Below are 22,985 nucleotides of genomic sequence, written 5' to 3'. Positions count from 1 at the left end.
GATTGCAGCTGAGCATACGTTTCCATTTGCTTGTATTGGAAGTGAGATTTTTGTTTGCTTGCTTTTTAAAAATGCACCATTGGTGTTTATTTAGCTTTGTTTGTGAAATAATGCTAAATAAAGAACAATGGTGCATTCTGCAATCTTTCTCATTATAATTGCATTAAAGGCGCAGTACTTTATGTGGCTAATAGAGGTCCCTTTACAACTCCACAGGGACACCTACTAACAGCCTATGGTACTGCAACCTTTCCTTCCTGGAATTTCTTTGATTACTAATGATTCCGCTGGGATATTTTTTCACACAAAAAATTATCTAACTAACTATTTCATTTGCAACGCCAATTGCTCAAACTGTCACTAATACGAGACTTGTAGCATTGCAACGGCTTGTTTACGACTTGAGCCCTGAATAAACTCCACCATATGATAAACTGTGATGGCACAGGACCAGCAACATGGCGCCCGCAGGAGGTCTCTATACTCTAAATATGCGCGAGATTACGCTCTAGTTCCTTCGGCAGAGTTCAGCGGTCTGCTTACAGGCGCTGTCGAGGCAACTATGGTTTCCCGGCATCCCTTGCGTACGGGGTCCTGATCCCGGTGGCAGCGTGTGTGTTGGTTCAGTGTGATCTGGAGCTGTGAGAACTTTGCTGACAGTCAGAGGAGGCGATCTAAGTTTTCCTTGCCTTGCTGCAGGCCCCAGAGTCACACTATGCCAAAGTCAAAGCGGGACAAAAAAGGTGAGTAGAGGGCTGTAGAAAACCCTTAGGCTTAATCGGCGCTGCATGAGCTTTAAAGTCTCAAATACTCCTATTACGTACTACTACCTCGTAGCACATCTCCCTCAGCCCGTCCATGCTAACAGTTCCCCCAGCTGCTCACCCCGTCCCTATTTCTTGTCTCCACATTTCAACTCCTTGAATACCATACACGTAACCCACCACCACACGCGACCATAGAACCCTAATTGATACCGCAGCCTCATAAGCACCTTCTAGTCTAGTGTAATATGCAGCCCAATCTTCGTTGCTGAGCTCTTCAACAGTTGTACACCACAATAATCTGGGTAGCGCTCTAATTAAAGATGTGGGCAGTGATTAAATGTTCTTTGTGGCTTGTATTTTTATTATTCAAACGGTAAGTGTTTGCAGTCCTAGTGTAAAAGATTATGATTAAGCCACGTGTACACACGATTTCATCCACATGGCCTGTTTTGGTATAACTGCCCACTGTAGGTGATCCTGAGACAGGTGCTTCGTTCGGAGGCATTGCCTTTTGCTGGTTTATCTTGTACCTTCTTGAAAGCGTCTGTTGTAGAAATGGACGAGGGAAGAAATTAAGTGGGAGAGTCAAGCCGAGAGTCTGATGTGGCACCAAGACCCCGTGCACGAGCCGAACCATGAAAATATTTGGCATGTAAATCATATAACACACATCTTGTTAAAATAAAATCTCTACAAGATTTAAAAAAAGACTGTATCTAACATGCAGATTTACTACATCAGATATCACTGTATTGAGAGGTATTTATTAAAGATTATATATATATAGATATATATATATCTATATATATATATAGATATATATATATAAACATGAACATAAAAACAGTCATGCTCCTACCCTGACAACAGTAATGTTCTACTATCTTCTGCTGTGCAAGTGACTTAGGTGATAGACCGATACCACAAAGTGCTATGATGTGGCCAGCGCTGGGTGCATCGTAGCTCTCTTCCCCCCCCCCCACCTTTTAAGGTAGATGTGGGATACTTGTAAAGCGCACTGTTACTCTACCCGAGTGTCCTGGCGCTGTAGACCGCTGGAGAACCCGTCCTGGTTTTCCCTGTGAGATGCTCCCTTTCTGGGTATCTCCAAGGTGAAACCAGGCATCCCTGGCGTCTGTGGGGGGCCGTTGTAGAGATGAGGCAAGCTTAATGCCCAGAGTTACCGAGTGTGTTACCTGGCTGATTTGCATATCGCCATTGTCTAACCCAGGGTGGTGTGGAGTGCAAAAAAACGATGCATTTGGCCCCAGATCTTTTGACTGGGGGAGTGTGTGACATTGATCCACATTCAGTCCATCACTTGTTGTTTTTGCAATTGCCGCCCTAAGTGCGCTGGGGATGCCCAGACGTGGGTCCCAGGCACTCCACACCACTTGGAGTCAAGCTAGCCGGGCTGAAGAGAGGTGTTACCTCGAAACCGGTCCGGTCCTCGGATGCTTGATTCCGTTCTGGGAAGGACATGGCTTTTGTAGTTCGGACTGGACTGTTCCCATGGGGCAACAGGGTCAGAGCTGATTTGCATATCGCCATTGTCTAACCCAGGGTGGTGTGGAGTGCAAAAAAACGATGGATTTGGGCCCAGATCTTTTGACTGGGGGAGTGTGTGACATTGATCCACATTCAGTCCATCACTTGTTGTTTTTGCAATTGCCGCCCTAAGTGCGCTGGGGATGCCCAGACGTGGGTCCCAGGCACTCCACACCACTTGGAGTCAAGCTAGCCGGGCTGAAGAGAGGTGTTACCTCGAAACCGGTCCGGTCCTCGGATGCTTGATTCCGTTCTGGGAAGGACATGGCTTTTGTAGTTCGGACTGGACTGTTCCCATGGGGCAACAGGGTCAGAGCTGATTTGCATATCGCCATTGTCTAACCCAGGGTGGTGTGGAGTGCAAAAAAACGATGGATTTGGGCCCAGATCTTTTGACTGGGGGAGTGTGTGACATTGATCCACATTCAGTCCATCACTTGTTGTTTTTGCCCTGGTTGGAGTAGGCACTGAGGCGAGAATTATCGAGTCCGTTGACCCTGGTCAAAGACCCTGCCGCATCGGGAATTGAACCCTGGTCCCGGGCCGTTCTCTGCTTACAGGTCTGCCGCCTCTAACCAGTGAGCCACACCTCTCCACTAGATGGGAACCACACAGACAATAAGTGGCTGGGAAGTAAGCAACCGGGACAATGGGAGGGCGGGAAGTAATAAGCACAGACAACGGGGTGATAGGAAATAAGTCACACAGACAGGAGATTGCACGTTGTAGGTTATAAGAAGTAACACGGAGAACAGGAAGGTGGGGTGCAGGAGAGAACAAACAATACAAGGGTAAGTGGGGGGGAAGGAAAATAGTACCTAATTCACAGTGGCAGCAGCTGAGGACTCTAATCAAGATAAAGCAATTAGTTGGTCCATGCTCCACATAAAGAAAAGGAAGTGAAGCAATTGTGAGACAACAAATAAGAGTGACAATGAATAGTAAACTTGAGCAGGCTCCAAGCCCCTTGTAAAACGCAGTATTCCAGAAGCGAGAACACATGCGTTGTTGCAGACGAAACCTAAAAAAAAGGTCCTGGTGAAATAACATATCAAGGATCACATTGTTTGGTTAAGCAAGGATTGGTCCCAGGTTTATCTGGTTCCACGTTGTGCACTTCAACCAGTAAAGGGGTATCACTTCCTCTTGTCTGTTTTACATCAGAGGTTACTGCTTTATCTTTTATTCTTGGTGCCTTTTGTTAAAGCATGGATGGCAGGCAAAAGCCAGATGAAAGCTAACCTTATATTGAGCTGTTCCAGGGATCTGACTAAAGCTTTGAATGGCTTGCCCCTTCTAGTATGTTATCCCAGCTATCGAGAACACATAACTAAAGCACTAGAGTTACTCTGCTTGAGAAGTGACACTTCTCCCGTTACAAGGTGAGTCTCTTCTATTAAAGTTGCTGGACTGGCCGCAGACTCTTACGTGGTGAGGCCTTTTGATGATGATCTGGGAAACCTCGGTGGTTGAGACCCCCTGTTTTTCTCAATAATCTCCATGCCCCCCAAGTTCTGCGGTTCTTGCTGTACCAGTTTCCCGATATGGAAAGGGAAACCTCAGTGTTGGAAAGCAGCCAGATGCATGGTGGTGTAAAATGTGCAGTTTTAGTTTCTTATTCATCATGCAGTCCACAACTTGGTGAGAATGTCTTTGACGTATGAAATTTGAAGATGATTGAAGTAGTAGTTATTCAACAGATTGACATCTCAGCTGTGTTCCACTGCCACACTAAATGTGGCTGCTTTATTCTCGTTAGTGAGTAGGTTGTGCCCTTCTGTTTGTGAATTATTCTGTCATCTAGTCAGAAATAAAACGGTCAGTGTGCAACACCTCAGCAGCTGCTGCCGAGCATGTACCAATAGTCAAAGAACAAGGCCATGCCCGAATTTGGCTTGGACAAGGTGTGCACTACTAAGAAGTACTACAACTACCCTGGATATTTAACAACCTGTGATCACATCCATGAAATATTTCAAAACTGCTTGATTCTCACTTCCACATGTGAATTTGGAAGTCTGATGGATCTGTATTTTGGAGGCAAAGTGGTTTGTTTGTTTCCATAAGAAGATTCAGTCAAGTCTCAAAGCACCAAAAGATTTTAAGATCTTGGTCTGTCAACTCAACAGGTCCAAACAATAGTCCACGAACAAGCTGTAGGTTTGAAATTGTAGAAAATATTAATCAAAGTCCAAATACAAGAAGTCTTCTGTGTCTCGGGTTACAAATACTTTGATTTTCAAAGATGAACAATCTGGATTGTCGTCCACAGATGAGCTAAGCCAAGGATGAATACACCGATGCATGTTTCATCGTATGATGACTTTTTCAAAGCTTAAAGTATTGTTGATCCCTAATCGAATTTCCTAAAAGTCAATGGACGCACCTGGGAGCCCCGAGAACGAGTTCAATGAGTGGTGATAATCCCTAGTCCATAATACCCGTTAAAAATACCCTGACCCACACCGTACTCGGTGTACACAAACGTCATGTATGTGCGTAGAGAAAATACAGGCTATGATATGCCCATCAAAAGTCCAAAGTCCCCGCACAAGGGCGTTGAATCTTTGGTTGAAGTATTGAAGCAATACAATAAAGTTGACCAAGTTGGGGCAGAGTTAATATGAAGTAGTACCCAAAAGCAGAACACAGGTGAAACAACATGCCCCAGCTGTAGATCCAAGTATCATTTAGTTAATTCCACATTGGTTAAGTGACCTTTGCTTCTCTTTCGACCTGGCTGAAAGCAACTTGTCCTATGGAGACGTCTTTCAGCAGGTGGGGGATAGAAACTGACTACCATGTCCATGTTTGAACATCCTGTAGGTTGGCTAAGGGAGCAGGATTGGAACTGGTTGCCTATTATATTTACAGTGGCTTCAGTGTCGATGAGGGCCACAACTTAAAATCTGTGTTTTCTTATTCTCTCAGGTCCATTGCCCGTCACACAAAGGAATCTGAATTATCTTCAGGTTTCTTTGTTCTGGACCTGTTAAAGATCTTTTTCTGTGATCTAGAAGGACCCGGTGGCATCTCAGTGCTTTGTCATAATTTGTGCTGGTAGCTTTTATCGGTCAGTCTGTCTACTTTTTTCCAATGTACTTTACCAACGTAATTGCGTTTTACACAGGTGAGCCTTCTGTGCTGGACATTCTTTGGCGTGGCCTGTTTTCCCAGGGCAGTAAACCGTCTTGACCTCTTATAGTGCTTGACAGCACTGTCACTCACTATGGGCTGGTACTTCAATTTCGTGGGTCCTTCTTCCACTTTAAAAACAAGCATTGGCATAGCCAATAGGTCTTGCATTTTGGACCTTATACGTGTTTAGCAAGAGCTGTTGGCGTTGCCAATGTTTTTAAGCTATGCTGTACAGCATCGTTGCTGCTGTGCAGCATGTTGAAAAGTGTAATAAAAAAGTGTTATAAGCATTTTGTTACCTTATATATAACCAAGAAGACAATATGTACAACCGAATTAAAAAAGAAAAAAAAAGTCTTCTAGTTGCTTGCACTGCTGCGGCCTGTGCTGTACCTGCTCCATGTGAGAGGGAAGCTTGCACTGCTGCGGCCTGTGCTGTGCCTGCTCCGTGTGCGAGGGAAGCTTGCACTGCTGCTGTCTGTGCTGTACCTGCTCCGTGTGTGAGGGAAGCTTGCACTGCTGCTGCCTGTGCTGTACCTGCTCTGTGTGTGAGGGAAGCTTGCACTGCTGCCGCCTGTGCTGTACCTGTTCTGTGTGTGAGGGAAGCTTGCACTGCTGCCGCCTGTGCTGTACCTGCTCTGTGTGTGAGGGAAGCTTGCACTGCTCCTCCCTGTGCTGTACCTGTTCTGTGTGTGAGGGAAGCTTGCACTGCTGATGCCTGTGCTGTACCTGCTCTGTGTGTGAGGGAAGCTTGCACTGCTGCTGCCTGTGCTGTACGTGTTCTATGTGTGATGGAAGCTTGCACTGCTGCTGCCTGAGCTGTACCTGCTCCATGTGAGAGGGAAGCTTGCACTGCTGCGGCCTGTGCTGTGCCTGCTCTGTGTGTGAGGGAAGCTTGCACTGCTGCTGCCTGTGCTGTACCTGCTCTGTGTGTGAGGGAAGCTTGCACTGCTGCCGCCTGTGCTCTACCAGTTCTGTGTGTGAGGGAAGCTTGCACTGCTGCTGCCTGTGCTTTACCTGCTCTGTGTGAGGGAAGCTTGCACTGTTGCTGTCTGTGCTGTACCTGCTCTGTGTATGAGGGAAGCTTGCACTGCTGCTGCCGGTGCTGTACCTGTTCTGTGTGTGAGGGAAGTTTGCACTGCTACTGCCTGTGCTGTACCTTTTCTGTGTGTGAGGGAAGCTTGCACTGCTGCTGCCTGTGCTGTACGTGTTCTATGTGTGAGGGAAGCTTGCACTGCTGCTGCCTGTGCTGTACCTGCCCTCTGTGTGAGGGAAGCTTGCACTGCTGTTCCCTGTGCTGTACCTGTTCTATGTGTGAGGGAAGCTTGCACTGCTGTTCCCTGTGCTGTACCTGTTCCGTGTGTGAGGGAAGCTTGCACTGCTGCTGCCTGTGCTGTACCTGCTCTCCGTGTGTGAGGGAAGCTTGCACTGCTGCTGCCTGTGCTGTCCCTGCTCTGTGTGTGAGGAAGCTTGCACTGCTGCTGTCTGTGCTGTACCTGCTCTGTGTGTGAGGGAAGCTTGCACTGCTGCTGCCTGTGCTGTACCTGCTCTGTGTGTGAGGGAAGCTTGCACTGCTGCTGCCTGTGCTGTACCTGCTCTGTGTGTGAGGGAAGCTTGCACTGCTGCTGCCGGTGCTGTACCGTCCCTAACACAGGAACGCATCCCTGGCAGAGGACACAGTCACACACGAGGAAGTGAGTAGTGTAATGCTTGTTCTATGTTGTTTGCTAACATGAGAAAGCATTTTTACCATACTGGGACTGGAATGACATGGATATTTGCTTTACTGTTAGCAGTAAGTCAGGCCTGTTATGTCGACATAGTGATAAGACTCTCCTGTTATGAGTACGGCCCGATAAGGTGCATGCAATATGTGCAACATAAACGGCATATTAGCAGGATAATTACAATTACAATGCTGATCCTGACATGATGAGGTGAATCTCATGTTTAATCTAAAGCGTGTGGCTACTCTGCAGCTTGCTGATACTGGCCTAAGTGACCCTAATGCAGAAGCCTACTCTGCTGCTAGTGGGTCCCGGTATGGAAGACACTAGTATTTCCGGAGGCTAGCGGTCGCATGTGGTTAAAGATTGGAACATGGGCTCTGTGCGAGCTCCCTCACCAGCCAGGAGAGTCACAAGATACCTGTTGTGTCCGGAGCTGAGCACACGGGCGTGCACTAGGGTGTGGACCGCCGCGCAGAGGATGCTGAGATAGTAGTGTGCGCGATGAGGATGTTGTCTGTGTGCACACAAGAGCCAGGAGCTGAGCACACGGGTGTGTGCACGGACGCGCAAAGGATGCTGAGGTACTAGTTGGCGCACAGAGGATGCTGTATGTGTGCACACGCGTCCGGAGCTGAGCACTCGAGTGTGCACTAGGGTGTGCACCGGCGCACAGAGGATGCTGAGATACTAGTGGGCGCATGGAGGATGCTGTCTGTGTGAACATACGCTTCAGAGCTGAGCACACGGGTGTGCACGGACGCGCAAAGGATGCTGAGGTACTAGTGTGTGCGCACACGCGTCCGGAGCTGAGCAGACGGGTGTGCACTAGGGTGTGCAAAGGCGCGCAAACGATGCTGAGATACTAGTGTGCGCACGGCGGATGCTGTCTGTGTGCACACACGCGTCGGTTGCTGAGCACACGAGTGTGCACTAGGGTGTGCACCGGCGCGCAGAGGATGCTGAGATACTAGTGGGCGCACAGAGGATGTTGTCTGTGTGCACACACGCGTCGGTTGCTGAGCACACGAGTGTGCACTAGGGTGTGCACCGGCGCACAGAGGATGCTGAGATACTAGTGGGCGCATGGAGGATGCTGTCTGTGTGCACACACGCTCCGGGGGTGTGCACTAGGGTGTGCACCAGCGCGCAAAGGATGCTGAGATACTAGTGTGCGTACGGAGGATGCTGTCTTTGTGCACACACGCGTCGGGTGCTGAGCACACGGGTGTGCACTAGGGTGTGCACCGGCGCGCAGAAGATGCTATGATAGTGTGCCCATGCAGGATGCTGTGTGTGTGCACACCCGCCCAGGACCTGAGCACACTAGTGTACACTAGGGTGCACACAGGCGGGCAGGAGATGCTGTGATTGTATGAGCACCGAGGATGCTGTATGAGTGCACACATCCGCCTGGGAACTGACAACACGGGTGTGCACTAGGGAGCGCACGGAGGATGCTGTCTGTGTGCACACACCCGCACAGGAGCTAAGAATACTAGTGTGCACACAGGGGATGCTGTGATTGTATGATCACGGAGGATACTCAATGTGCACACGTGGGCTCTTGCAAAGATACCGTGTTCACCTTTAGGAATACTAGTTGTGGACAAACAGAAACCTGGTAGTTTGTACACGGAACGTTGTGTATGCACACATTAATGTACTGCAGTTGTGTGCTCTCCAAGGACTACCGCTGTGTACTCTGTGACTGTGTGCACAGAAGATGCTGGTTTTAAACACATGCGATGCTGGTACTCACCAGCCAGGAGAGTCACAGGATACCTGTTGTGTCTAAAGGTTGGTGCAACCATAAATTAGACAGTGTCACTGGCCGGTATAGCAGTGTGCTATGTAATCTAAACTAGATGCTGCCTAATGTGTGTATAAGTCAAAAGTGGTGAGAGCGGGAAGTGAAATCGGGAGGGTGAAGTGTGGTGATTACGGCAAAGTAATGTGTTCAGTGTGTGCCCAATAAAAAGACATTTTTAACGAAGTGTGTCTATGAAAAGTGTATCTAAAAATAATCTGATAACTACCAGACCACTATACTGCGTGAAAGCATACAGTTTGGCTGTGACTCCAGCTGGAGGGTGATGGGCAATTACAAGTGAGCATGTTACAAAAGCAAACGTTGCGTTACATGAGAGAGCCAAAATGGATCAAGGGAGCAGCAGGGCAGGGGGAGAAAGGACGGAGGGGTGATTTTGCGAGGCTTCTGGGGGGGGGGGGGGGAGGAGAAAGGAGGGGCAGCGGAATGCGTGCGAGGGGAGGAGAAGTGTGGCAGGCAGATGTGCGGCCTGGTGAGGGGGCGGGAATGCGAGAGCCAAAATGGATCAAGGGAGCAGCAGGGCAGGGGGAGAAAGGACGGAGGGGTGATTTTGCGAGGCTTCTGGCGGGGGGGGGGGGGGGGGAGAGAGAAAGGAGGGGCAGCGGAATGCGTGCGAGGGGAGAAGTGTGGCAGGCAGATGTGCGGCCTGGTGAGGGGGCGGGAATGCGAGCCTGGTGGGGGCAGGCGGATTACGGAGATGCTACTGCTTGTGTGGTCACGTGACCCGCTTTGTGGCCACGTGACCTCACATGCACTGTGAAGAATCACCAGTGGTTTCACTAGCCGATCGAGCACTTGAATTCGATCCTATCCATTCCTGCGGAATGGGACAGGCTCGACCTAAAAATGTGTCCTAATGAATCACTCAAGTTTTCGATATTTGCAGCACTCTGGAACCAAAGGCATGCGTTGATATCGGTATATAAGCTGTCAGTCTGGAGGATTTGCAAGCCTTTAGGATTTGAGCTAACGCCAAATCCGAGTCTCCACCTAACATTAGCTCACCATGTTCCATAACTGTGCATGGACGGGGAATTAAATTAATTGTGGATGGTTTGAATGCGCAGCTGGCTGTAGAGAAGTGCTTGCTTGTCAGAGGATTAAATTGCAGTTTGGCCTATGTAGGATATGCTTTGGGGACAAGCTTGATGACCAGAGAGGTGAATTTATCATGACATCCATTGCTGTCCCTAAGTTTTTAATAGAGTTAAGACGAGCAAAGGATAGAATGCTTGCACTTTGGTCTGTGGTTGGATGAGTGTGGGTTGGGGTTGTAGTGCTTGGAAAGTCTTTTATTGTCCCTATTTATGAATATTTGAATGCAGACTGCTGTAATTGTAGCAATTCTTAAAGGGGCTACAGATACTCAAGACTATACATACGATGTGTACAATCACTTTTCTTGAACTAGGGTAGTCCTCTAGCAACATCTTTGCCCCTTGTGCAACACATCTGAGTGCTCATACGAAGTAAACCGCACCTCATCCCCCACCACCCCACTTCATATATTCTCATCGAGACAGTCTTATAGAAATGAGGTTCCCAAAAACTAATTTAAGTAGATCGTTTAATGAGCAAAACTGCTCCCCTCCTAGGGAATATTTAGCCCTGTTGGCAGCTTATAAAACCCAAGACATTCAGAGGTTGGATTTAGTGAATCTGCCCACCATAAACCCTATTCGGGTATCTATACCAAGATACATTACCATTCAAAAAACCTTTACCAGTTTGAGTTCCACCTTTCTTTAAAACTGATAACTAAAAATTGCTTACCAAATATTTAAAGACTACTTGGCTGATAATACAGTCTGATTAAGAAAAACTACTATTCGCACACATTTGACCACTAACTGTTTTGTTGAAATAGATGAGACTCACCCTTTCTTCCAAGCATAATTGATTTTAATACTTTCAGGTTAACCACCTGAGTTTGGTACATTGTTCAACCAACTCTCCACACTAATCTCTTCTGCCCCTTTGTTGTGATGGGAAATGGGAATGTACTCGGCATACAAAATGGGCTTGTTACCCTTCCTCGAGTGCCTGGCTGTATGTGAAACTGGTATCCTGAACTTTTATTAGGCCCTGGCATCAAGCTAATATACTGTGTCCCATGAGGACTAGACCTGTCTCTGGTAATAGTGTGAGGTCTAAAGCCTGTTTTGTGACCTGGATGGATGCACAAGCGTATCCGTATAGTTGGATGGAGGACTACTGTCCATGCCCTGGGCGAATCATGCTGTGATGGCAGTGGACTGAGTTTTTGTGTATCAGCGATGTGACCGGACCCTTTTCTCCGTGTCAGGAAAAGGAGAATACACTGCCCCTCCTCTCATGTAAAGTTCCACTGTTATGTGAACCCTAGAATCCTGCCCTGACATTCCATGTGTATGTCTTGTTCGGGTTTGAGAAGTCTGTGTGTAGCACATGAAGTAGTAGGACTCTGTGTGGTCTGAGTACTGGGGCTTGTAGGATCCATTTTGATGACTTTTTTTTTTTTTTTTTTTTTAGCGTGTCACATAATGGAGGGTGATATAGCTTCCTCACACAGTGAAAGCGGTCACTGTTCCTGTGGTTGAAGGGTGGTGATCCGCATCTGAAAGGAGGTGGATGTCGACAAGGCTATCTTTAGAAATTCCATGAATATTTCGTTGACAAGGGGCTACTGATGAGTTCTTCCAGAACACTGCCATTTGGTGGCTTGTAGGGCGGAGAGTATTGCAACTTCAGTATTTGTTGTTCAATGTGAGGAATTTTCTATCCAGGGTCTGTCCCTTTGTCTGTTCCTGATTAATGCTGCAGGGAAGTCGTCAGCCAGGAGCAGATATCTCAACCATAGTGCCCTTGTTTTGGATGCTCCTGCTTTTAACAAGCATCATTGTTACCTGCTGCGAGAGCCATCACCTCGCAAAAGGCATTAGCTGAACAACAGGCAAAAAGTGACATTTGAATGAGAACCAACCCAAATATGTCCAGAGCTGCCACTTTTATAGAATAATTGTGGGGAAATATATTCTTCATGGGGGGGTGAGGGATTTGTTTATTTGTTTACATGGTGTAGTGGCATTTGGAAAGTTTGAAGACAATTGACGTAAACACCTCAGGATTATAGTTGGAATCATAACTCTATACTCTAGCCCATGCAGTAGTGTACATTTTGCTGTTATTAAAGTACTTCCTTTTTACTAAGCACTGGGCTGGTTAATGCGTAATTGTGTCATTTGTTTGATTGCTAAGTTCTGCTTTTTGAGCTCACACTACCTCCCTGAGAAATCTTTGACTGCTTGCCATCACCACCCTTGATGTACAGTACGAAAGGGTGTATTCGGCAGCTTGCATGGCCGTAGTCGGAAACTTCATGACACCAGTGACTTATCACCTGAAACACCACAGTTTGGTCCGTGTAGCCCTATGCTATTCTACCCTTGGACTTCAGATGTTTCAATAAGCAGGTCTTCTGCCTTGTTAACTTATGTTCCTGCACTGAATAAACCGCTGATGTGCATAGACTGCATTTAAAACTTCTATTTACCCCAAACCCTTTCTTTTTTTTCTTCAGTGTCCTTAACTAAAACAACAAAGAAGGGCTTGCAAGTAAAACAGACTTTGATCGAGGAGGTGAGGAGCAGAGCTGCATCTTTTTGAAAAGCTAGATTGATTGTATTTATTTTTCTTGTTTTCCCTCACGTGTGCGTTTAAAAAAAAAATATTATTACTTGCAGCTGCGCAAATGTGTGGATACCTACCAGTACCTATTCATTTTGTCAATCGAGAATATGAGAAACAACAAATTAAAGGACGTGAGGAATGCATGGAAGCACAGCCGGTGAGTTGAACATGGAGCAGGCATTAGCCAATAGGCCAGGCTCTTGTGGGGGCAGGGGAGTCACAGCTAAGTAAGGTGAGTTCAGAAGGACTGGTGAAGATGGACGTAGTCAAATAACAGACAGGCCTGTGCCAATTGCAACTGTTTGGGAAGCGAAGGAGGAGATTTTCCGGACGGCAGCCCCAATGGGCCAGGCTCTTGTGGGGGCTGGGGCGTCACAGCTAGTAAGGTGAGTTCAGAAGGACTGGTGAAGATGGACTTAAGCAAATAACCGACAGGCCTGTGCTGATTGCAAAATGTTTGGGAAGCTAAGGAGGAGCCTTTCCGGACTCGCACCCAATTTGGAGTAGAGACTTGAGCTCTGAGTATAAGGAGTGCCACTGCTGTATATTTGACTTAACAAATTTGTATTGGACCTTTTGGAAATGGATATTTGGGAAAATGCCCCAGTCTCTATGTAGTCATGTCTTGTAGATTGCTGAATTGATTCCAGGGGCTGCCGACTGTTCACTAGTATGATGTACACCCACTTCACCCAGAGACTAGTTCAGAGCTTTTACATGAAATTGTTGATCTCCTCTAAATTGGACACCATATCCAAAATCACCGTAAGGTCTGTGACTTATCCTTTAAGCAACTATTCATAGCGTGTAGTGCTGCAGATTCACATGCTATGCATATTCCTGCCATCTAGTGTTGGGCCCGGACTCTGTAAGTTGTTTTTCCTCTCAGATGTTTTGTGATCTGCGTTGTGCGGTCTCTCCTCCCCCTCGAGGCATATCTCCTGTTCAACAACTCCTTTGTTAGATAATATTTTTTCCCCTTATCATATAGTCTGCTCAGTTACCTTTGCTTTTGAACATGCTGTATTTGCGTGTATATTTGTCACCACCTAATACTCGCCAGGGAGGGTGCATGTGAATCTGCAGCACTACATGCTATGAATAGATACTTACAGTGTAAGTAACATACTCCATTCGTAGCGTGTGTTGGTTGTAGATACACATGATATGCATAGTCTGTAAAGCAGAACCCCTGTCGCTATGGCTTTAGGTATGAAATGGTGCATTTGTTTGAAAAGGTGCATTTGTTTGAAATAATGATCGAACAACTGTTTGTCCAGCTTGAGGCTGTTTGGCTTGTACATCCACACAATAGTATTTTGTAAAAGTGTGTAGATTCATCCATGTTGCTGCTTTGTAAATGTCAATGAGCGGGATATTTCCTAGATAATCCAATGTTGCTCCTGTTTTTATTGTTAAATGCACCTTTAGCATGGTTGTTAATGTTCTTTTAGCTTTGGCATAACAAATTTGTATACATTTAACGATCCATCTTGCTATTCCTGATTTTAACCCCTTGCGTGCGTTTGTCGGCCAACGGCTGTCGCGAGTACTACCTCCGTAGTGCTGCGAACGTCCGGAAAGGCCGATGCGGCCCCACCCATTCCGCTAAACCGCCGCACTGCGGCGGAATTGCCGCTGCGGTTAAGATAGCATAACTTTTACGTGGATTTTAGAAAGATGCAAATTGGTTTTTCTGAATGTTTTGCTGTGTTCCAAATAGTGCAGAAGTGCATGTTTAACATCAAGTGTATGTAATGCACATTCTGCTACGGTTGCTGGTTTTGAGAAGAAGACTGGCAACTCCAAAGTTTGATTTAAGTGTAAAGGCGATATAACTTTTGGTAAGAACTTTGAGTTTGTAGGTAAATGCACTTTATCCTGGAACACTTGAAAATATGGTTCTTCAATTGTGTGCGCATGCATTTAGCTGACCTGTTGTAAGGAGGTTCTTGCTACTAGGAAAGCCACCTTCGATGTTAAAATTGTATTTGACAGTTGTGTAATGGTTCAAAAGGTAATCCCGTGAGTAGTGTTAACACAGTGTTTAAGTTCGATGTTGGTACAGGAGGTGTACGAGGTGAACTTATTCTTTGTAATCCTTACATGCAGGTTTTGATGACTGGAATGCGAAAAAGGGGTAGATGCGCTGCAATGGCTGTTAAATGTAGGCATATGGAGGTGTATGCTAACGCCTCTGTTTGCAAATATGATAAACTAGTTGTTCTGTTGGAGAGGATGGATTAATGTTTTGTGATGCACAATAGTGAAAAAAATGATTCCATTTAGCAGTATAGCGTGCTCTTGTGGTTGGTCTTCTGGCCTCTTTTAAAATTAACATGCTTCTAGCGTTGGATCTAAGTAACCAAACTGACTCCAGGAGCCAGATTGAGCTGTTAAATATTTGGATGTTTCACCGCCCCCCCCCCCCCATACCCCCTCCACCCCATGAGTTTTTGGAAAATTGGGTAGCTTCTTTTGAGGTACTAGGGATATCTCTAGTATCGTTGTGTTCCATGGTTGTCGAGTCCATGTGAAAGCGAATATTGGAGCACTGGAGCACACACAGGCAATCACCCAAAAAGGCACTCCTCCCCAGTAGCGAGACACTTTTCTAAGTTGCACAACTCCAGAAGTGACAAACTACGCTACTTCTGCCTAGACCAGATAGTCCTCACAGACAGAGGAGGACACAAAGTCAAACTCCTAAGACAACTAGAGGCAAAATGTATAGTTTTTATTTTTATTTTTTTTTAACCATTTTTATTTGCATTTTGTTATAGCTTAACATCACAATCATGTCAGTAGCAGAGCACACATTTTTTACCCCCCGCTCCCGCCTCCCCCCGTATCACTGCCCAATTTGATGCAGATAGTTCCCAAATTAAAAGGACCGCAAGACCATCACTCCCCCGTGTCGTCAACATTCTAACTATCCTACAATCCCTCTGTAACCCACTGTGTCTCCCGTCTTAGCCCCATTACAACCCCACATCCAGGCCGTGGTATTGACGCCACTTCCCCCACACCTTGCGAAACTTCCTAGGGCATCCCCGTGCTTTATATGTGACTCTCTCAGCCGCCATATATAAGTCCAATCCTCTTCTCCACTCTTCTAGCGTCGGTATCTCCGGTGCACCCCAGTGTTTCGCTATGTCTCTTTTGGCCACCACCAAAGCCAGCACCAGAAAGGTCAATAAAGGATGTGTCAGATCTACATCATTCGTCATGCCCAATAGGGCCAGCTTAGGGTCAATTTGAATTTGGCTTTCCAAAACTGCAGTTAGTTCCGTAAAAATATCTGACTAGTGCATGACCACAGAACATGGAAAAAGTCCCCCCTGGGGTCCTGGCATCTTATACCTTGCATCGTGTACCCTCCCCATCTTCTGGAGCCGCACCCTGTCAAAGTAAGTTCTAGGCAAAACATTAAATTGGATTAGGCGGAGTCGGGATTTAACGGCCACCTCTCTAGGATGTGTTAACACCAATTCCCAGTCAATATCCTCCATGCCACCCACGTCCGTCTCCCACTGCTGTCTAAGCTTGGCCAGATCACCGAACATGTTATTTGTGAGGGTTTTATATGTTAGGGAGACCGCCTTTTGACGAATGTGCTCCTGTAGGAGCCTGCCTTCGAGTGGGGCGAAGTCCACCAGTTCTGCAGTCCTGATATTTTTGGCCCCCCAGGCATGTTTGAGTCTGGTGTACTTGTAACGCTGTGTGGGATGTAGTCCGAATTCTGAGGTCAGTGCCGCAAACTATTTCAGTTCTCCCCTGGCAACAATATCCCCTAGGGTAGAAATTCCTATGTCATCCCACCGTTGGTATCCCGTTAGCTTGTGCAATTCCGTCAGCCACGTGCAATGCCAGATTGGCATCTGTCTCGTGGGCTTCCTATCCCAGCCCGTGCCTTTCACTGCAGTATTCCAAGCATGTAAAGTGATTTCAGTTGCCGGTAGGAGTCTTCTCCGGCCGGTCCCCCCATATAGATAAGATAGTATGTGTCGGGGTGCTAACCTGTGGCGCTCTAACGCGTAAGAGGGATGGTCGGCCGGCGCATGCAACCAGTCATTGATCGGGGCCAGGTGTTCCGCCCAGTAAGATTCGGGAGTGAGATCCCCCCCGCTATATTGGTGCCTTTGCAGCGTGGTCAACGCAACTCTAGGCTGTTTGCCTAACCAGAGGAAGGCCCGTAAATCCGCATGTATTCTGGTAAAAAAATTTGGGGGCAGCGGATAGTACTCATTATGTAAGGCGTACAAGTATTTGGGGAGGATGATCATCTTGTACATAGCCGCGCGGCCCAAAAGAGTGAGCGGGAGCAGCCTCCAGCGATCCATATCTACTATAGAGTTCACCATGATGCGTTCTATGTTTCGTTGATACGCTATGTGGCTATCGAGGGTGAGGTACCCCCCGAGGTATTGAAAGCCCTCTGTTGTCGTCAATAACCTTCTTGGGAGGTTTGGCCATGCTTCCCGCCCCGTGGGGTCGTATAGAACCGATTTGTGCCAATTTATTTGGTAGCCAGCATAACTACCGTATTGCTCCAGTTCAAGGAACAACTCCGGGATCGAAGTCTCCGGCGATGTGACATACAGAAGAACGTCGTCCGCGTATAGCGAAATTTTTTCCTCGATCATGTCTCCCTCACTCAGTCTAAATCCCATAATGCATGTGTTTTGGCGAATCCTAGTCGCCAAGATCTCGATAGTTAGGGCAAACAAAAGTGGGGACAACGGGCAGCCTTGTCTGGTCCCTCTTTGTACCCGGAATTCACGTAACAAGACACCATTCACCCGTACTCTGGCGCTCGGTGTACAACAGCCGCACCCATTGCCGGAACTTTGGCCCGAAACCGAATTTCTGTAGCACCCCTTCAAGGAACGGCCAATGAACTGCATCAAAGGCTTTTTCTGCGTCGAGGGACAGGAACCAGTGTGGGTCCTCTCTGTCCCGGACCTCCTGCAGCCAGTTGTGAGTGCGCCGGAGATTCATTCTGGTGGCCCCGTCCGGAAGGAATCCCGTCTGGTCCAAATGGATCAGATGTGATATCACCGAGCGGGGCCGTAGAGCCAGGATAGCTGCTAGTAGTTTCGTTTCCGTATTAAGTAACGAAATGGGGCTGTAGGACGCGCAGTCCTCCTGTGGTTTACCCTCCTTATAGATTGGGATAATGGTCGCCATGACCAGGTCTGGGGGAAGCCTCCCTTCCTGCAGGGCACCCTCATATAATCCCTTCAGGTGTCTCGCCAAGAGGTCCGCAGTACGTTTAAAGAATTCCGCTGGGAAGCCGTTGGGTCCCGGCGTTTTCCCCGGTCGCAATCTGGCCAGAGCCTCAGAGATGTCATCTGAGGTAATATCAGAGTCCAGGGTTTTAACGTCGTCAGCGGACAGGGTCGGGAGTTCGGTTTGGTCCATATAGCGTATGGCCTCGTCACATGACCCTAAGTTCCTAGCTCCATAAAAGCTTTCATAGTCGTCCGCGAACGCCTCTGCGATGCGTGCATCTGATCTGAGAGTCGCTCCCTGGGGGTCCCTGATCTGCTCCACCCACCTCTCTGCGCGCTCCTTTTTACTGAGCCATGCCAATAGTTTACCTGATTTGTCCCCTACGTCATATAGGCGATGGAGGGTGGCTAAGGCTTGGGTTTTCGCCTCCTCAGTCACTAGTTCCCGGTACTGTGTCTGCCCATCCGTCAGTCTCCTAAGGGCTACTGGATCCCTCGAAGTCTGGTACCCCCTTTCCAAGGCTAGAATGTCCTGTTCTATCAGTTCAGCGTCCGAGTGGAGCTTTCTTCGTTCCTCCGCCAGTCTACTTTTAGCCCTGTCTCTCATAACTGCCTTCAATGCTTCCCAAAATATCACTTTCGAGGCTACCGTGCCCTCATTTTCGGCAATATAGACTTTTACGTCCGCTCTCATTCCCCTCAGGACGTTTGGATTCTGCAGGTCCCAAGCAGTCGGGCGCAACATTCGTGTTTCACCTTGACGTTTCACGCCCACTCTGACCAGCAATGGTGAGTGATCAGACACGCCTCGTGCTTTATATTATGCCACATCCTGCACTGTCAGGTATTGTCTTGACATAAAGATATAATCCAACCTCGAGAAGACCTTCTGGGCGCCCGAGAAGTACGAATAAACCGCCTGTTCTGGATGTAGCCACCTCCAGACGTCAGTAAGACCCAGGTTAACCGACCATTGGGACAGGGGAGTCTGGGTCCCTTCTCTATGGGACGTACCTGTTCTGTCTTGTGTAACATTCAAAACGTCATTGAAGTCCCCCCCCCCCCCCCCCCCGACAATATGTATAGTGTCAGCCGTTTCTAGTATTATATCCGCTACCTTTTTCAATGTGGGTGCTTGGAGTTTCGGGGGAGCATAGATTATGGTGTAAGCGCGCCTGTTCCACATCCCCTTGATGCCCACGTATGTTCCCTGGGGGTCCGTCCATGTCTGGGTTATAGTAAATGGAGCGGTCTTTTTTAGAATGATGGCCACCCCTCTAGAATCTGTTGTGTATCCCGCATGCGCTAGGAGCTTAAAGCGACCCCTGGCTAGGAAGGCGCAATTGGGGCCTTTGAGGTGAGTTTCCTGCAACCATGCGATGTCCGGGCCGAAGCGTTTAAGGTAGGAATTGACCAGCCCCCTCTTGATCCTGTTACCCAGGCCATTGACATTCCAGGACAGGATGCTAAGCCCTCCTCTGCCTTCCCCATGTGTCTCGTGGTCACCTATCATACTGTGGGCCTTGTGTGTTCAAGTAGTCAGTCTCCCGGTATGAGGCAGCTTGTGGAGTCTCACGGTGTGTACTGCTGGTCTCATGATTGTTTCTCTCGTACAAACAGAACTTCCCCCACTCTCACCCATGTCCAACCCCCAACCGGACAACAATCCCCAACTTCTGTTGAACCCCTCCCCCACCCCTTCCAGTCCCATCTCCTCACAAGGAAGAACCGGTAAGAGGAGAAGGCCTGTCGCCCTCCCGATGTCCCTCCCCCCCCCCTATATTCTGTTCTAACCTATTCTCCCTTAAAGTTGCAACACTGTTTTCCCTGAGCAAACAGTTATCAGCAACCTGTAAAGTCTCGTGGAGCGGCTAAGTACAGAACCAGGACAGACAAAAAGTGAAAATATAAAGGGGCGTGTCAACTTGCGTGTTCCCCGGCGACGCGCTGCAGATAACAGAACCAGTTCCACCATTGTCTACGAGCGAGAGTCTTGAGTGTCAGGTTCAGGGACACTGCTTCGCCCTAAATCATCTTGTTCATGTCTCGGATCGTCTCTACCAACGGGTGAATCGAGCGCGACCTCCCTTCTTCTTCTTCCCCACCAGAAGTCTGATCTCAATCTCTTCTTCATCATCTCCCTCCGACCGAGCTTTGCTCCGCAGACAGTCGTATCTGGGTCCCACCTGGGCGTTTCCTCTCGGTGATGCCGATCGCCCATGGCGTGCGCCTCCTGAACCGTGTCCTTGGTAGGGTGTAGCCGGGGTTTGTCTCCTTGCCCGCCGGGACTTCAATCTCTGTGCTTTTGGCACTTCCCATTGGGGTCCGTGCGGTGGTGACTTGTCCATCCTTTCGCTTCCAGTGGGCTCTCTGTGGTGGAGTATAGGGCGTTCCTCCAACCTTTGCCAGGCGTCCTCCGGATGAGTGAAGAAAAGTGACTTCTCTTTGTAGATGACCTTTAGCTTCGCTGGGAAGAGGAGCATGTAAGAAATATGAAGTTCCCGCAATTTCGCCTTCACTGCGTCAAAGGAGCGGCGCTGCTTCTGGACCTCTTGGCTATAGTCTGGAAAAATCATAATGGTCGCGTTTTCCAGACGGATCTCCCCCATTTTTCTAGCTTCTCGCAGGATCAGGTCCCGATCTGCAAAGTTAAGGAACCTTGCGATTACCGGTCTGGGTCTCGCACCCTCTGGCGGCCTCACCAGGAGGGCCCTGTGCGCCCTTTCGATGATGAAGCAGGATGAGAACCGCACCGTCGGCAAGGTCTTGGTTAGCCAGGCGTGGAGGAATGCTGCCATATTTGTTCCTTCAATTCCCTCTCTAAATCCTACGAAGCGCAGGTTATTGCGTCTCGCCCTATTTTCGGCATCGTCCACCTTCCACATCAGTTGGCGATGGGATGCTTTGAGTTCTGCCATGTCCTTCCTCAGGGTTGTGATCGAATCTTCGGCCTCACCCAAACGTGTCTCCGCTGTGGTCACCCTGTCCGATAAGTTCCGTAAGTCTTGCCTCAGCAGTGTTACTTCGAGCCCACTTCGCCGATCTTAACTTCTAGAGCCGCTCGGGAATCCTGGATGTCGGCTCCTGATGGCTTCCAACAGGAGATCAGTGTCCGACCGTGCTCCAGAGGAGGTGTGGAGGGTATCCACTGAGTGTTTAGGGGCGGCAAAATTGTCCATTGGCCCTTGCTTAGTGGGTTTGGGGAGCTTGTCTTTCTTCCCCATGGTTTACAGTGTCTCGACGTTAAGCACGTGGGCCACCCGCGTTCCCCTTAGTCTCTCACTATCTGGCCGGAGTCAGGCCCCAATGTCTTCCGGAGTCCGGTGCAACGTATGGCAGTTCCACTTCCTTACGATGATGGCGTCGTGGAGCCTTTCGTCGTTGTCCCGCTCCACGAGGGCCCCGGGTCGAATGGCCAGCAGAATGCAGGGCCCAGGTCACGCTTCCGTGTCCGCCACTATATAGGGCTTCAGGTCGTGGTATCCGTAACTCCCAATGCCTGTGACCGCCTCCCTGCTGGTGTCTGGGGTGCTCCCTCGCCGCGTCCCGGTCCCCGACAATGCTAGAGGACCCTCCCAAGGAGGGGGAAGGGCACCTTATTAAGAGAGGTGGTTGTGGGGGGCCCACGGGGGCGATTTCCTTATGCGTAGGCGGAGGGCCGGGTCAGTGGGCACAGTCCCTACCTCAGTCTAGGATCCGAAGGGGAACAGCAAGAATGATGGGACCCCCTCAACAATTACTTACAGCCAGGGAACAGAGGGGAAAGAAAAAACACAGCTAGAAAAACAGTGTTCCTACAGTGGCCACAATATTTCAGTACTAGTATGAATCCTATTCTTCATATGATATAGGTGACAGAGACACAACAATCCTTTTTTAATTTTTTGAAGATATATAAAGCTTTTTTATTTTCAATTAATCAATGCTTTAATATTTTTATATTTTTTTCCATTTACTTCATAAAAAAGGCATTTTACTACATATTCATTCCATAAATATTTTCATGGTTCATACAATAGAACAGACATGATCTAACAATAGCTATATCCATGAAAAAACAATTTACCCAAATGATTATAACCCTGGAATCATACAACCAAACACAACATACCAACACAGTCATACTCATACTTCATTCAAAACTACAGTATCTGAAAAAAGGACTGAATCTTGATTGGCAGGACTACTCCGCCAATTAATAGGTCTCAAGGTTCAGCATGAGACCCCGCACTTGGTCGACGCGCGTTTCGGCAGCACAAGGCCACCTTCCTCAGGACCTCTTTCAGACAATCAAGCCCAAATATCCAGGGGACGATTAAAACCAGTGTACTACTCTCAATCCTTGGGGGACAACATCACAAGGATGAACCATGTAAGGTAAAAAGAAATTCAGGTGAGAAGTGCTGCAGTTTCCACACTGGTGAAAGTGGAGAAGAGATTTCCTAGACGTCAAGTTGATTTATGGGGGAGCGTGCCGAGAATCCAACGATTCAATGTGCAATATAGTTAGCCACTTAAGGTCAGATCTGTGTGTCCTGTTTTTCTATGCGGTGCTTCTTACTGTCATCCTGTAGTATTTTTGTAAAGGCACATCTTGTACCGCATCAAAGTAATTTGTGAATATTGGCTATTGCCGCCTTTACAAAAATACTACAGGATGACAGTAAGAAGCACCTCATAGAAAAACAGGACACACAGATCTGACCTTAAGTGGCTAACTATATTGCACATCGAATCGTTGGATTCTCGGCCCGCTCCCCCATAAATCAACTTGACGTCTAGGAAATCTCTTCTCCACTTTCACCAGTGTGGAAACTGCAGCACTTCTCTCCTGATTTTTTTTTACCTTACATGGTTCATCCTTGTGATGTTGTCCCCCAAGGATTGAGAGTAGTACACTGATTTTAATCGTCCCCTGGATATTTGGGCTTGATTGTCTGAAAGAGGTCCTGAGGAAGGTGGCCTTGTGCTGCCGAAACGCGCGTCGACCAAGTGCGGGGTCTCATGCTGAACCTTGAGACCTATTAATTGGCGGAGTAGTCCTGCCAATCAAGATTCAGTCCTCCTTTTT

At 48.0% G+C, this 22,985-nt stretch overlaps 1 protein-coding gene across 1 annotated transcript in view; it reads left to right on the top strand.

Moving 5' to 3' along the window:
* Nucleotides 1-562: 562 nt before the first annotated feature.
* Nucleotides 563-22,985, top strand: part of MRTO4 (MRT4 homolog, ribosome maturation factor) — a 44,278-nt gene continuing 21,855 nt past the window's right edge. Inside the window, exons 1-3 of the mRNA XM_078642495.1 lie at nucleotides 563-743; nucleotides 12,571-12,629; nucleotides 12,734-12,837. Of these exons, the coding sequence (XP_078498621.1) occupies nucleotides 716-743; nucleotides 12,571-12,629; nucleotides 12,734-12,837 (191 nt within the window). The 5' untranslated portion in view covers nucleotides 563-715. The remainder of the gene's footprint in view (nucleotides 744-12,570; nucleotides 12,630-12,733; nucleotides 12,838-22,985) is intronic.

Source organism: Lissotriton helveticus, chromosome 5_1 (genome assembly GCF_964261635.1).
Source record: "Lissotriton helveticus chromosome 5_1, aLisHel1.1, whole genome shotgun sequence".
Classification (NCBI taxonomy): Eukaryota; Metazoa; Chordata; class Amphibia; order Caudata; family Salamandridae; genus Lissotriton; species Lissotriton helveticus.
Note: the sequence above shows the minus strand (reverse complement) of the source record. Positions and strands in the feature narration are given on the sequence as shown.